This window comes from Aptenodytes patagonicus, chromosome 21 (assembly GCF_965638725.1).
Source record: "Aptenodytes patagonicus chromosome 21, bAptPat1.pri.cur, whole genome shotgun sequence".
Taxonomy (NCBI): Eukaryota; Metazoa; Chordata; class Aves; order Sphenisciformes; family Spheniscidae; genus Aptenodytes; species Aptenodytes patagonicus.
In genome coordinates, this window is record NC_134969.1 from 1,473,790 (window position 1) to 1,489,651 (window position 15,862).

Sequence of the window (15,862 nt, forward strand, 5' to 3'; positions counted from 1 at the left end):
AACAGTAATAGAACCGGATACTGAGAAAAATCTACTTGTCTATTCACCCAGCAACCTCAAGGCTTTTGACAAATCCCTTTACCTTAGCTGCTCAGTTTGTTCATCTAAAAATAAGTCTATTACAAATATATTGATGGCTTGAAGGTTATAAAATAGTTCTGACGTACAAAGCAGATTAGGTAAGTGGAAGGCACTTAACATTTGCTTCATTCATGACTACTCTAATTCTAAAGCAAAAAGCTACACGTGTGGCTTGATTCCCTCAGACCACAAAGTAATAACAGAATACTTTTTTTAAACTAAACTTAATTCTTTTAATCTGAGTGTTGTTCAGTAGAATCCACCAACCCACTCTTGTCTGATACTGAGCAGCAGCTGTCAGGAATGATTATCTTAAGACTAGTCCCAGAGGTAACAAAAATTAACTGCAAAACGAGCAGTAATTCTCTACAGTCGGATGGCTTTATGCCTGACAATGCAGCAAAGACCAATGGGGACAAAAACTTACACACACATTTTCATTTACCTGTCATGTTCTTTGTCCACAAGATGGTATCGTGCTCTGAATGCTACCAGGTGAGCATAATACGCTGGTGCAGGTATAGAAACTGATCGTGTACAGCGCACATATGTGTGGCAGAGCTGGTAAGTCAGCAGCTGAAGTTCATCTGCAGTAAAACAGTTATCATCCCACAAAACATGATAGTGTGAGGGACGGCTGGTACCCTAAGAAGAAGGGAACATCAATTCACTTATCTGGCTTTTCCATACAATCAAGTCAGATTAAGTTCAGAAAGGGTCAGACTACCTAGTCTGAACTCCTATGTAACAGCAGCCAAAGAAAATTCAGTCTTATGTCAGCCCTACATGTATTTAAAGATGAATAAGAAGTCTAACATTTACACGATGATGTTACTCTAATTATTCTTGCTTGGAAAAAACCCACATGCCTTCTAGATAACCCTCAACGATCAAAACCTGCTCCCAACATGACTAAACCATGATTACACCACCTCTTAACTACCTTTAATTGAAACTGTTTCTCACCAAGACACATTTCCCAGAGAAATAACTTCTGCTTTTAACTCTTTCCAATTCCTTAGCACCCTAACTTAAACTACGAACACTAGAAACGGTTCCAGTATTTCAGAAGTTACCTACAGAGTTCTACACAAAAACATACACTTCCTTACTGCCACACGACGTCATCTTTCCTACAGGCTCAAGAGTTGCGTTGCTCTTTGGCATTATGCTGAATCAGATTTTTTACATGTCACTCGTGTCAAGGTTCCCCCCAGATACACGCTGACTTTCACCATCAGTACTTTAATGTTTCCTTATAGACCACTAACAAGTACTGAATACTGAGTACAGTTCTTAGGAACTCTTAGAAGTTTGCTATTAAATGATGCACTTACTTTGAAAGACACTCTTTTGGAGTGAACACTCCCCTTCCCTCCTGCTTCCCCCCACAAAGGGTGTGATACCCTAAGATTTAACTCTAGTGTAACTGAATTAGGGCAACAGTTGTATTTTAACCAGGATAGAAATCTCTCTTTTTAAAAAAAAAAAGAAATATTAAAGTCTCAACTAAATGGATAAGTTGAGACTTATTAAAAACAATGAGCTGCAGCTACAGCTGGCATTTCTGCTTCAACTTACTGATACAATTTTTTTTCTCCAAGGGACCAAAAACTAGCTTGCCCAGACCTAGCATAAAGATACACATATAAGTGGAGAAAAGCAGCAGAAGTTTTGAACTCCTGAATAAAAAACATTGCAGTGGTTCAAAACTGGAAAAGAAAACATGCCCACCCAACCTAAACAAAACTTATAACAATGCGGTCAGACTCACATGATAAAAATTTAAAGAGTTAGTTTTTTTCCATTTTTAAGCAATATCCTGACACAATTTTTGTCATTAAGTTGACTCTCCAATGTATTGCTGGCAATACCACCACATTGTTGGATTTAATTTCCACAGCCTGTAATTCACTAGTCTACATTTAGTCAGCAGATAATCAAATACTGCCTTCAGTCTTTCAAACTGTTTACATTTGAAAACTTAATCCAATGTTCATTTCATTGTGGCTATAAATCATAAAAGTAGGAAGTTTTATTTTCAGAAATAACAAAGGTACAAAACAAAGTGACCTCTTTAAAATAAACTTAAAAAAGCACGAGTTACCATCAATGCAAGTTTTAAAGGTGTAGCAGAGACCACCTCTTAAGCAAATAATACTATTAGTTCCACAATAACATGGTATCTCAGATAAAACTGAGCTAAATGACATTTCCCTAATAAATAACTGTTTGTAAACACAAGCATGACAAAAGGGAGAAAAACAACATGTTCTAAATTCACATTTACTTACAAAGAAACAATCATACCTGTATTCCAGCATGGCTACAGAGGTAAAAATCAAACTCATATGGATGTGTAATGTCTGTATCTACAGTTGTTCCAGCTGGAATATTGCCACTTCGTCCAACCTAGAGAAACAGTTTTGTTAAAAAGTGCAGCTAGCAACTGTTTATACATCTCAACTGTAATTAAAAATACAGGTTTCTATTCAACACACGCAACATTTCCGTGAATGAACTGCCACAGTACTGTTTGGAACGTGTCAATACAGCAGCCTAGGATGTTTGACATGGACACTGCATGGCTCCCTACGATCTCAAAACAGAATATTGTACCCACAGCACTTCAGAACTTTCAATCTCAGAAAGACAGAAGAGCTGCACATACACTTGTATTTAAATTGTCAGCTCGAGTTTGGATCGACTCACTCAGAAGAACAGGAAAGTTAAGGGTTCCATCATTTTGTATTTTCTTCTATTACGATTGCCGTAGACTTGGTCCTAATTAGTTGCACGAATATTAGCTATAGTTCACTGACAAAGACCAGCATCGATGTGCAACATGACAAAGCCTGATGGGGATTATTTTTTTTTAGCATACTTAAGGTCAACGATTTTTCAATTTGGGGCCACATTTTGTGCCTATCAATTCAACATCTACCCTGAATGCAAAAACAATCAGATTGACATAGAAGCCCTCGCTAATATTTTCTCCAGCAGCGTTAAGTGCTTGACATCAAGCTTTTCACATAAGGCTATTATGAGAGGGGGCAACTATTACCCTTTCTGTTCTGTCAGCACAGAACAATCGTGTATGATGTCGCTTCTGCACCACAATATAGGTTATTCCAGGCTGGTAATCTTTCTCCAAACTGATGCAGGCTTCTCTAATGGCTAGCAGTTCATAATACAAAACCTACAAGCACAAGAACAGAATAGTTTAGGTTTTCCTTCCATTGTATTCTACACACACCCACCTAATAAATGGTTTGTAGTTAACACTAAGTACAACGTTGCCACACAATTAGTAATCTTAGGAAGTACTTAGAACTTGGGAAACAATATATTTCTAAGACCTCTTCTTCCCAGACAGGAAAGAAGTTGCAACTTTTCTTACCCAACATGCTTAAGAAATTCTCTCCTTAAAAGTCTCAATTATTTTGTGGTATCTTGGCGTAAGTGTAAGCAACTCAAGCAGTACAGCTTACTCAAATATGAGAACTGGAATTGTTATGTAATAACACAGTCCTCCCAGAAACCCAGAGACGAACCAACCTGTCGAAACTGTCCTTCAGAGACTCCGTCCCTATAGAAGATGATACGTGTGGGCTTGAACCGTGTTGACTTGTAGAACTGGATGAGCAGCTCTCTCACCATGGAGGCTAGATCTTGGATGATTTCCTGCCGGGGTCGCTGAACTCTCACCGTAGCACAGTATCGGCTCGGATGAGCATCCATACTACCTACAACCTTCAGGGGAAGATTACATGAGTAAAGGCTTCAAGATCAAATCTGTACAAAAAAAAAATTAAAATAGCAAAAAAAGCCAAGAGCAGCAATTTTCAAGTAGAAGATGCTTACATTAAAACAACCACCACAGTAACATTTTTAACTGGAACTTGTAGTAGGTACAGGTTTAACACCTTTTGAAAAGAGGTATAAAACTTGCCCTCCAAGCACCCCAAAACGCCTCTGCAGAATTGGAGTCTTCCCCTCTGTTGACAGCACGCTAATGCATATTCTTATAATCCAGACACAGACTTTTTTCTTTGAAGTTTTCTCACCTTTTACACAGAGAAACGCTTCAGTTTGCCTTAGTTACTTTAAACAAGGATGCAGTTTCCATAACTGCAATCAATGCCAAGTAAAATACCAAGGGGACAAAATAGGAAGGGAGTGACCAAGGATCCAAACACCACCTTGGTCTCCCGGACTGTACCAACACAAAAGGTAAGAAGCATCAAAAACATTCCTGCCAAACCAGGCCTTTAATTACATTTTTCCTCCTTTAAAAATACGTTAACTAACATCAAAGCTGCATTATTTCCTTTAGAATATTTTTGCGCAAATATATTATTTAATGTGACTGCCATTTTAGCTTTTTAATTTTTAAATCAAGGTAAGAAAACAGTCTGAAGTATCAAGCAATGTTTTTCTTTTAAAGACATGATTTTTAATAACATTGGAAACGTGTACAAAACTGGCATAAGCCCTGAAAGATACTTGACGTAGACATATTCCATGAGTTGCATTTACTATTCTAACATTGACCTAAGATGAAAAAACAATGCTGATTTAATAAAACTTACAGCAGCTATGGAAGGCTTCTTCCCATCTCCAGCAGGAGGGTGAGTGACATCGGCTCCCAAAAAGATCACTGGCTGCTGGAACACAGAAGGTCTTCAAAAAGAAAAAAGTGCTAAGTCACACTTGTAGATGAACAGTTGGCGCAAGGTTATTGCTCAATATGGGGTTTTGTTTCTATTTCAGCTAAGCTGCACAGAGAAGCCTTCTGATCAGGTACTTTGGCCAAACCTAAACAATGAAATCTTTGTGCACAAGATGTGAACTTCAAAACCACCATAGCAGTCATTCCAAATACACTGCCATTTAACTGTGGCATGATTCTAGTGGAGAAAAGCCATTGAGCTACACCTGAACAGTACAGACAGCTTCTTACAGAAACTATCGTTCTGCAGGTTGACTACACTAGTGCTTGGAGGTCAGCTAAGCACTGCTTTGGTACTGCATCAGCCATGCAACAAATGGCTGAGTATAGTACCACACAGATTATTCTGCCTTACAGGATTTAAGCAGCAGGATAGTCTCCCAGTGCCTTCAAAATATTCTTCCACACACCATTGTTTCACATTTAAGCTTTGATTCCAAGCTCTCAGGAAGTCTCAGGAAAGAATTCTTAAAGATTTGCACTCCAAAAGTTTTTCTGGCTTGCTACCTTGCATTATGCGTATTTCCACTCAAAGAATAGATATGCTCTAGTAAAGGTTAGAGTCAACCAGAATTTCTAGTCTTCATGACCAAAAGTCTTGTGCTTCTCCAGAAAGATGGGAGCACACATGGGTCGGACTTGTCAAACCTTCTCACTGAATGCAAAGCAATTGGCACACACAGAAACAGAGCATAGAGAATAGCCACGCAAAGAACAAGCGTGAGCTGAATTACCCAGCCTATAAAGTGAGAGAAGTAAGATGCCTCCAGTATTATTCTACCCTTATTAACAGCACATTGATATGTTAACCAAGAGTTACATTCTTCTGTGATGTGTTGTGTGCTCCTAAACCTGCAGAAAAATTCTGATTATATTAATACTTCAAAATCTCTAGATCTGCAGTTTCTCTTCAAATTTTTGATACTGATCAAACATTTGGAAAGAGCCCTGGCTTGAGACCTAACTCACAGACCAACAACCATTCAGAACCCCTGCTAGAAGAAATTTAATTCTACCTCAAATATCACATACTATTACCAGAAGAATATTTCAACTTAAAACTTGGCCGCATTTAAATTTTGGCTGCTAAGTATCAAACTTAACCACATCTGTTAAAACAAAACCCAAATCAGCCTCCACAAAGATTCTTACCTTTGATGAGGTACAAGGATGTTGTTGATTCCTCCTAGTTTAACATTAATCTTCAGGCACAGATTTGATAGGGTCTGTGGAGACGTTTTAATGACATTCTTGACTTGAACACACTGTGTGGCCATTCCCAACAGCGTATCTCCCACACGCTTCACCTCCGCTGAGAAGCAAATATTAGGATACAACTTGAGTCCATTTGAAATTACTGCTGTATTTTTATCTTAGCTCAAGTCACAGTAATTTAAATGTACATGTTCTGCAAAATAACTTCCAACTTACCCGCATGCTCAGACCTGCTTCCAATTAATTTTAACTTCAGACAAAACATTGGTTTCTAATGTCTAAAGAATGGTCCTGAAGAATTTTCTAACATACACTGGGCAGCAAATTTCTCAGAACGATACTCAAACAGGTGAAGACAGAGATATTCCCTTACCATACACCGGTGTTTTCCCTGGCAGGATGACAATGATGAGCTGAAGCCCCGAATAGGTGTTCTTGAGGTGTCGAAACATGGGCTCCACACTGTCTGCACCCTGGGCGTATTTACAGAAACAGGGCTGGCCTTGGATCGGCATCCCTGCATCTTTGGAGATCTTGCGCAGCTGGTCTGTAAAACCCCTAAAGATGAGAAGTTTTTTGAATTTTCGCAGTAGCAATAGCACACAGCAACCAAAGCAGAAGGAGACAGAAGAACTCTGTTACTCAAACGAAGACGATTCCAAATAGCTTTTAAAGCAGCATTTTGAAAACGTTCATTATGTGGAGGCCGTACAGCTTTGAAACACCATAGGCCAAAATGGAAAAAAAAAAAAACCCAACAAACAAGTTTAGACACCTTTAGTACTTCATTCAAGATGCTAGAAGGAACTATATACAAAGCAGCAATGTCACCGGACCAAAACCCCACAGTGTACCCCGGTACAGTGTTTTGACTGTAGCTTCCAATAAGAAAGCAAACCAGCTTGGATTCTCCCCTAACATCTTAGATAATTAAAACCAGGTAAAACGCTCATTAGAAGTCCTATGTTCATCTTTTCACTAAGATGGCTTCATCAGTCCAAAGCCTGAACCATGACATGCCTTACTTCAGTATTTCTTCTCTGCATTGTCTCTGTGTTGCAAAGCAAGCTATAGCCCACATTTTGATCTCAACACCAGTATGAAACTGCTTCCCTCGCATGTCCCATACTCCATGGCTTGGGGTTGCCACTGTTCGATTCTGCGGAAACAAAACCAACACAGATATTCAAGCAAAAGAAAAAGCCTATGCTATTTACAGTTTTAAGATAACAAAAAAAAGTTTACCATTCAAACTCTGATCCCTGTATTGCACAATGCAACTAAAATGACGAAAATAGTAAATGTGTGTGGGAAATCACTATTCAAAAGAGAAACAAAAGAAAAAGCAAAAACCTCACCCGTCCTCCATACTGCAACATTGGAGCTGGGAGGACGCGCCCCGTCACATGGGCCATCTCATCCCGGACTTTGAATTGGAACTCTTGAACAAATGGATCTGCATCATAATTTGCACTTCTCACCTAGAATAAGAGTTTTTCCATATTACAGAAGTATTTAATTATAGTTCATATAACAAACAAAAGACTAACAGGAATGCTGCAGAAGTCCTCTACAACAACTCCCCTTGCCATCAAAAAAGGCTCAGATTTAACTGCTCAACACTATCAACCTATCCCCAGTGAAAACAATTAATACCATGAGATATACTGGCTGAGATTATTTTGTTCCCTTAGTTACTCAAGCACTCATTTGTAGTATGCTTATTTAAGAGCATTTTATTTACTCACAGGATAGATCAAAAAGCATTCTCCTTTAGAGAACCGAAGATTAAACAAATTAATTCCTTTTATTACTGCACATTCATGTCTTCTGTGTTTTCCAGACCAGCCTTATTTTAATTTAGAAATTTTGGCTAACTTGTCAGCTCAAAACCTAATCAGTTTCAAGTAAGAGCTATCTGTTTGTAAGAGTATTCAATGAAAAATGTTCAAGTTTCATATTTCAAGTCAGAGAAAACACTGATGTTTAGAGTGTCTGGATTCAGCATCAGGAAAATATATCGGAGTTATCACGTGAAAACATTTAGTGTGTACTAAGGAAAGGAGTCAAACATCTAAAGTACAAGACTGAGGTTCAGGAGACCTAGAATCATTCTTCTACCCTGTTATAGATTCCTTGTATGATTCTGGACAAATCAAGTTGCTCCAGTTTGTTTTCAGTGCCTATTAAAATTAAGTAGTATTAGAGTGATGCTACCATCTTGAAAATTTCCCATTTTTTTCTGTTAGTAGTTTGAAGACCCAGGTCTTCACAGTCTAGCTCATGATTTTAAAAGTATTTAGCAACGCTACAAATATAAGCATCCTGTAATAACCAAAAAAGTACGGTGTTCAAATATCAACAGGAATAAAGGAAAAGTACCTAGAACAAAATCTTATTTTCATGAATTTGCATACTAAAACCCAAGTCCATTTCACAAGTTTGTTTAAAACCCTTAAGGCCCCAATACAGCAAAACACTGAACTATTAGTCCTGAGTAGTTCCAATACCTCCTTGGAAGTAATTGTAAAGATGAGAACACAAGAGCACATACTGCTGAGCGCTGGACTCCTGCTGTTATCGCAAGCTATTTTAAATAAATCCTATTAAAAGTAGTTAAAATCTGTTACGTTAAGGGGCTAGAAGGAAGGAATGAAAAGACTAGGTTGGTCATATGAGAAGTTTTTGCATTAATGTGATCTAGTCCAGTGTCATTCAGTGAGTAGTATCGCACCGAACTGAAATTAAAGAACTAACCAATCTGCTTATTTCCTCTTGCCTATCTGGAGCAGATCTCGCCGTGGCCTTTATCATAGTCGACGTCTGATTGTCCGTTAGCTTCTTGATACACCGTTGGCCAGCTACAATGTTACATACCTTGAAGGAGAATCAGACGCATCAATACACAATAGGAGCGCTCAGAAACAATCCCAACGTACCGTACATACACAATACCATCACTGTGAAACACACCCCTAATGTGTATAAGCAACTGAATTCTTCTTTCTCACAGTTCTAAATTTAAAGCACTTTTTAAAATGTAGATAGTCTTTAGTGAAATAAAAGAATAACAAACATGTAAATATGTAAACATGCTTGTACTGCAAAGTGCACTTCTTAATGTTTTGCAAAATGATACAGTCTACCAATAACAAGCTGATTTATCAGAGTAAGTTCATTACTTCTAAAGGCAGGTAGGTGTGTTTCTGTTCTTGTCCCACTTGTAGGCAAGGAAGATGAGGGTATTTCAGCTGGAGGTTGTATTTCTCTCTGAAATACTGTGCTACTGTTCTCTCCACAGTCTGGCCATTTTCTAACTGTAAAGGAAAGCTGAAGAGACATACATTTTAATAAAATGTACAGAAATCTTAGTTGGCAAGTATCAACATCCCCAAAACTAATAAAATATTAGGTCCTGTTACACAGTCAGCGTTAAGCTATCACACATTTTATGCTCTGAGAAAAAGCATCTTACGTTTGATGACTTGCAGGCCTTCTTGTTACATTACAGACGCGGTATTTCCTTCTCATCGTTCCACAGTGAGTCACTTCTACCTTTAGACCTGCACAAAAGTACCAAAAACCCTGATGTCATAACTACACAAAAATTTGCACAGGAGACAAAGGTTTCTTACAATAGAACATGTTCTAATCCAACCACCTTGATGATCAGCAAACAGCACAACATAAGATATTATTATTCTCTAAACATTTTGCTTTCATTATAATTTGATTTCTGACTAATCAGGTATTATCCTCAAAACCAAATCATAATGTATAATATTTAATGTTCAATGTCACCTGAATTTCTTGTAGCAGTTTCATTTAACAGGCACGTGACTAATCTCATAGACGGCTGCTTTCATCATATTCTTTTGTTCTCATTCTCAATGCTGTATTCCTCTTAAACCTAGCAGTTCCAATATAATTGAAATCTAAAGGGCAAAACCAGATTTCTACCTTATTGTTCGTTTTTGCCCCAGCTTTCTGTCCACATTCAGCCTGTAATTTTCTTTAATTTCACTGATCAAGTTTAACTTTAGATTTTGAGCAGCTGAAGATGTCATCTAAAAGCACACGGCCTACACACCAGAGACTCACCAGACTTGACCCTCTATGCACAATAATAATGACAGCAACAACGGCAGCTTCAAGAGGCTTTCAGTGGCTATTTCTGTTAACTGTGCATGCACTGTCTGTACTGTACATAAAGAGTAGACTCAACATCTGCTGGAAGTACTGAGCTTATCACATAAGTGCTGCATAGCATCGACACGCTGTTATGTCTTTCCCTAGCCCCACGGAAGAAAAGGCAGTTGAAAACAGAGCTTTGTTACCCAAAAGATTCAACCTACAGTCTACTAGTAAAGGCTTTTGAGAAAGCAGTTGGACGACTTGTCCCGTTGAGGCTCGTGTGGATTGTGGACCACAGATTGAATACCCCACATGGAATCAGGTCCCTAAGTACCAGATAGCAGATACCATGTTTATTTTACTAGGGACACAGACATCCCAAGGAAGTAGCAACTGTACTTCATTGATTCCTGACAACACTAATTGCAACATTAACATCAGTATTACTTAGAGGATGGCATAATCAGAACTAAACTACCACTGACCTGATATAGCATTAAGAGAAAATACAAAAAAGAAACCATGAAGCACTGTGGCCAAGCAGAAAAGGGTTGTGAATACAGAGATATCTGGAACGCACTCATTGCTTTGTCATTAATCTGCTGTGACACTACAGAAGGCATTACCCTCCCACAGAGCTGCTCACAGACTGCCAATTCTTTAATGCAGGGTTTGTTTCACTATACGTGATCACAGCATCTTGGCTGGAGTTCCCAGATACTACAGTAGTAAAACCAAATATTGACAGCAAAGGTAACCTTTCAATATTTTCTCACTGTGGTAACAAAGTGTCTGAGGCATCCAAGATCATCAAGCAGAGAGTTTCTCATTCTCCAGTTACCAGTCTTACAAAATGAAGACAGGTAGATGTAAAAAGGAGGCATGTTAGGACTACTAGAAAACAATGCCTTTAAGGTTTTTTTTCCACTAATGACTATTCTACGAACACATCAGTTTGTGACTATAGTTCAGATATATTTTTTTGCTTTCCAGTATTTCAATAGAGTCTAATCTTGCATGAAGTAACACAAGCGTTTAAGAGCAGAGCTTTGAAGAGCCGAGCTCTTTTAAGGCTTCTCTCTCTGCAAATTACATTGAAATGAAAGGATATGGGAAAATGCAAAGCAAAGTAGCATATATGGAGGGAAACGACTCAAACCAGCAGCTTATGAAATTCCTTTGGAATGGAATTCGGCCTTCAGCTGCAAGTTAGCAAGTGGTACTTGTTTTTCCATAAGGCAATCAGTTATTAGAAATCACTGCAACAGCATACTTTCAAAGAATCAATGATGTTAGCGTTGAAATCAATTTTCACTTTGCCTCAGCATTTAAACAGCGGGAGACCTACAGCACAATACCACTATGGCCTCAGTGACCCCTGCTTATAAAAGGTTAGCCATCCAGCAAGGCAACAGCCACTTACCTCTATCCAGGCAGTAAACAACACACTTTCCCTTTCCCTCTTTAAGTCACTGGGAACATACCTCATTTTTCATCTTTCATTTCTGCAGAGCTGCATTGTTTCATTCAGGACTAGAACTACAAACAGGGCATACTGCAATTCTCTTGGCAGTTCCAGGGCCCTTCTGATGCATGCTAACTTAAACAAGTCCCTTAAAATTAGCTTGTGTTACCCGGGACAGAACAGATACATTTCTACTCACCCTTTATCTCTTTGGTGAATTTTACCCGATGAGAATCAGTCAGAGGTCTTGGTTGTTCATCAATATTATGAATGTCAAGAACTTCACACATAAACTGAATTACAGGTTGTGCTTTGTAGAAGGCAGTGGCAGAAACTAAAAAGACCAAAATATTAAGTGTAAAAAAACCCAAGTCAGAATGTTGTGAAGCAGTATATAAATGAATGCTTTTTAAAATTCCACCTAACCCTCAAGCAAGTGTTGTGCAGCACACATTTTTAAGAACAGATTAGCGAGCCTTGCAACAACTAAATACACAAAAGCCAGCACAGGGCCCACAGTGACACATCAGTCTCCAGCACAGTCATCCTGCAACTACTTTGCATTTCAGGGTTTTGAAAGGGTTTTTCCTCCAGATAACATTTCTAGAGAGCTGTAGTGTCCCAGAGAGACATTCTCTTTTGACTCTGCATGGAGCTGCAAGCAGACACAGTATTAATATATCTCTACTGAAGGCTTTTTAACATGGAAAGCTAAGATTATTCAATATGCAATATAATTTTGTCAATGATACAACCGGCTCAATTACAGAAACAATATTTGGTAGGGACATGAGAACTATTTTGACTATACACAAATTATGTTAGTGTAGTGGTGAATGCAACCCTTGATCTACTAAAATCTCTTACCCTCCCTGCATACTAATGACACAATCACATTAAGTGACAATATACTGTTTTTAATCAGGACAGTTGACTCATTCCATGGAAGGAAAATCATAAACAATCTGCTTGACAAAGTTATAAGCAATTGAAACAATACCTTTTAGTAAGAAAGGTGAGGTGGCACTTGATATAGCTCAAACACAAGCAAACTACTCCATACATTTAAAACTTTAAACAGCAACAACAGAAAAGAAATACTTGACAAGCATTTTATTAGTTTTCCAGATCTCATGTACCAAACCCACCACATCTCTGTGCTAACACAACGAAACATTCTTCAGACGTGTCACTTTAGCAGGCTGCCAACTTCACGTGACACACTCCGGCCAACACCTCCGGATGCCGATTACTGAATGAACACAAATAGCTTACACCCCCAGCGACTGGCAGCACGCGGTTTGCCTCCCACAGCAACACAAGCGACACAGAGAAACAGATTTCGCAGAGAACCTCGTACAAGTTGAACAACTAAAACAAAATCAAGTGATGGGATTTGAATGTAATCTTCACAACCTCAAACCACAACACGAAGTGATTGCCCCGTAAACCGCAGCTTACAAAGTTCTTAAGTTTCTCATTCACAGAAGGGACTTAATTCCTACTGCAAGAGTAATTACTATGCTTTCTAATGCTGATGAGAAAAACTTGCTTCACAGAAAGTAATAGTGCAGTACATCGTAAATTGGTGTAAATTAATACTCTTGTCCTACCTGAATTGTAGTTATCTCAGTACCTAGCATGTAGATACTAGTATTGGTTATTTCTCAGACCGGGAAGGTTTTTACATCCATTTTTCAAACAAGAGCTACACCATGGCTGCTGTTCGAAAGGTAATTTTACAAGAACAAACCCATCTGAAGTCACATCAGTATCATCCACAATTCAGGTAAACCAGAACACATGGACTTGCAAATTTTCATCATGAAAGCTCAGTATCATCTGCAACGTTTTATTATGCTCCAAGACAGATGCTAAGCACAACCTGACTTAGAGTGCTTCACCTAGTGCAAAAAGACAGACTATTTACCTTGGTTTTATAAAGCATTTCAAACAGACAGCGAGAACAGAATGTGAATTAGAGAAAACTTTAGGCAGCACCTGCATCTCAAACACTGACATTTTTCAATAGGGGTTTAACAACTAAATAGACTCGGAGTGCTTACAGCACCAAGGAGTCTGACACATGCACCAGTTGATCTCAGATGCATTCATCTGGGACTTAATAAAGTGGTGCAAAGCAGATCTGATTTTGCATAAGAAAGCCCATCTCAATTAGCCCTATTCACAAAAGCGTTTGTGATATATCTTACAGAGTTTTCTTGGAAGTATTGAACAACACCTACTGTGGACAGCTGCAGGGAGACACATCTTAAGTAATCTGCCTGTATTACTGTGGATATACCAATACAGAAATTAAGGAGGAAAACAAGCTATGCTAGGCTTTTCCTTCCTATATAGGATTTTTTTTTTTAATATGGCAGGTAAATTTCTGCTGAAACACTGGCATGATGACAAATCCAGAAAAAAGGACTAGGATTTCTAGATAGCCTTTGCTGTATAGGTCTGGTCTGAACTGGCTGAACAGGAAACCAATGTATGCATACATACACTAATGCAATCTCACTCTACTATTATTATTACAACTTCTGCAGTAGGCTGACTTCACAATTAATGTTGTATTTCATAAGGGTATTACAAGAGACAACTACTAAAATCTTCAAACTGAGCAATGAGACATTTTTCAGGTGAAAACCCCTCGTCTATAAAGCAATTAAAGTTTGAAAGTTTTCTTATTCTGATATAAATTCTAGTAAAATACCCCAAGCTACTTTGACTCTTTATTATTTACAATATGAATTAAGAAACCAGTGTAGAAGATGGCTTCTGGTTACTAAATCCCTCTGCACAGATGGCACCAAGTTATTATCACACAGAAAGGTGGTACCACAAACTCAAGCACACGACAGTAAAATGACTGAATGGCAAGGCCATTTTTATTCTTAGAGGCATGTTCATTACTATCTTTATTCTTAACCCTGAATCCCAACTTACCATCAATATTGAGCATCATCTTCCACATGGCAGGCCGAACAGACTGATGGAATCCAAACCAGACCTCCCTACCTCCACCCAAGGGGTGATCATAGCCTTCTGGAGCTGAGAAAAAGGAGCGGCCCACAGGGGTATACCTAGTGAAAAAGATGACCACATGTGTATGGTACTGTTTTCCAAATAGAAAATATTGCTTTCCAAATAAAAACTCTATAATAAAGATTGTAACACAGAGCATTATTGTTTTTTGGAATTCTGTGCACCAGGAATCTGTGCCTAGAACCAAGTTTAAACAATACACTCTGAATGCTTCTGTTTCCATTGCAGTGTTTTTAAATTTAGACAAAACATTTACTAGTTTTAGCAATGCACAACCACTTTCAGTTTTTACAACAAATAAAGAACTAAGTTAACTTACCCTTTCTGATCTTCCACTTCAAGAAGGCATAATCTCCATTACAGCAGATTCTGTACAACAGCATTGTATATACTGGACTGACCCTCAAAGATCATTTTGCATGTTTTACTAGGGAACGTTTGAATTCAATGTACACTGGGAGAAGGAATAACTATGGTGGAAACAAAGAACTAGAGAAACTAATGTTTCTCTCAGAGGTAGCAAACAGCTGTTCACAAACCTCCACACCTCCTCACATTTGTCATGGGCAGACATTAGTACAGAGGTTAACATCTTTCATGTTTCCTTAGGATCCGGGTAGCTAAGGAACACTGGCTTCCATAAAACAAGGTGTTTTTTTTTTTTTTTTTTTAAGAGTCAGTTACACCCAATAAAAAACACCAGCGCAAAGCCATCCTACTGTCTAAACCCAGCAATCAACCTTTGAAAGTAACTTTCATTAACCAAATAAAGCAAAATTAATTTGGCCTTCTCTAATGTTTCAGGGTTCTGAGATAAAGAACAGACTTTGTTAGGACAGGTATCTAGTCTCAACTGTGTATTTAAAACATGAGTAGCATGCATCATTGATGGGTATATCAATGAATTAAAGAGACTCGTGCTTTTAGACAGTCACCGCCATCAAGCGCACGATACTTGTCTCAACTTTAGCAGAAAACATGAAAGCAGTGCTACAGCATACTGTAATCTCTCAGTATTTCAGTTAAGGCCTATTGCAAGTGTATCCTGTTTCCTGATCTTTTCAAACAAATATATCACCTGCTCTGGAGTTTAAATGTCTACAGAAATACACACTTCTACACAATTAGCTTCAATCTCCCCAGTTCAGCTAACCAGCTGTGCTGTGTAAGGGGAACAATCA

At 38.4% G+C, this 15,862-nt stretch overlaps 1 protein-coding gene across 1 annotated transcript in view; it reads right to left on the reverse strand.

The window, feature by feature from the left end:
* AGO3 (argonaute RISC catalytic component 3) overlaps positions 1–15,862 on the reverse strand; it is a 35,906-nt gene that overhangs the window by 5,520 nt on the left and 14,524 nt on the right. Inside the window, exons 5-18 of the mRNA XM_076357596.1 lie at positions 14,583–14,719; positions 11,827–11,961; positions 9,504–9,591; positions 9,211–9,358; positions 8,786–8,905; positions 7,387–7,509; positions 7,054–7,187; positions 6,402–6,586; positions 5,966–6,125; positions 4,674–4,764; positions 3,640–3,834; positions 3,146–3,280; positions 2,392–2,493; positions 527–726 (exon numbers count right to left, since the gene is read on the reverse strand). Coding sequence (XP_076213711.1) covers positions 527–726; positions 2,392–2,493; positions 3,146–3,280; positions 3,640–3,834; positions 4,674–4,764; positions 5,966–6,125; positions 6,402–6,586; positions 7,054–7,187; positions 7,387–7,509; positions 8,786–8,905; positions 9,211–9,358; positions 9,504–9,591; positions 11,827–11,961; positions 14,583–14,719 — 1,953 coding nt within the window. The remainder of the gene's footprint in view (positions 1–526; positions 727–2,391; positions 2,494–3,145; positions 3,281–3,639; positions 3,835–4,673; positions 4,765–5,965; positions 6,126–6,401; positions 6,587–7,053; positions 7,188–7,386; positions 7,510–8,785; positions 8,906–9,210; positions 9,359–9,503; positions 9,592–11,826; positions 11,962–14,582; positions 14,720–15,862) is intronic.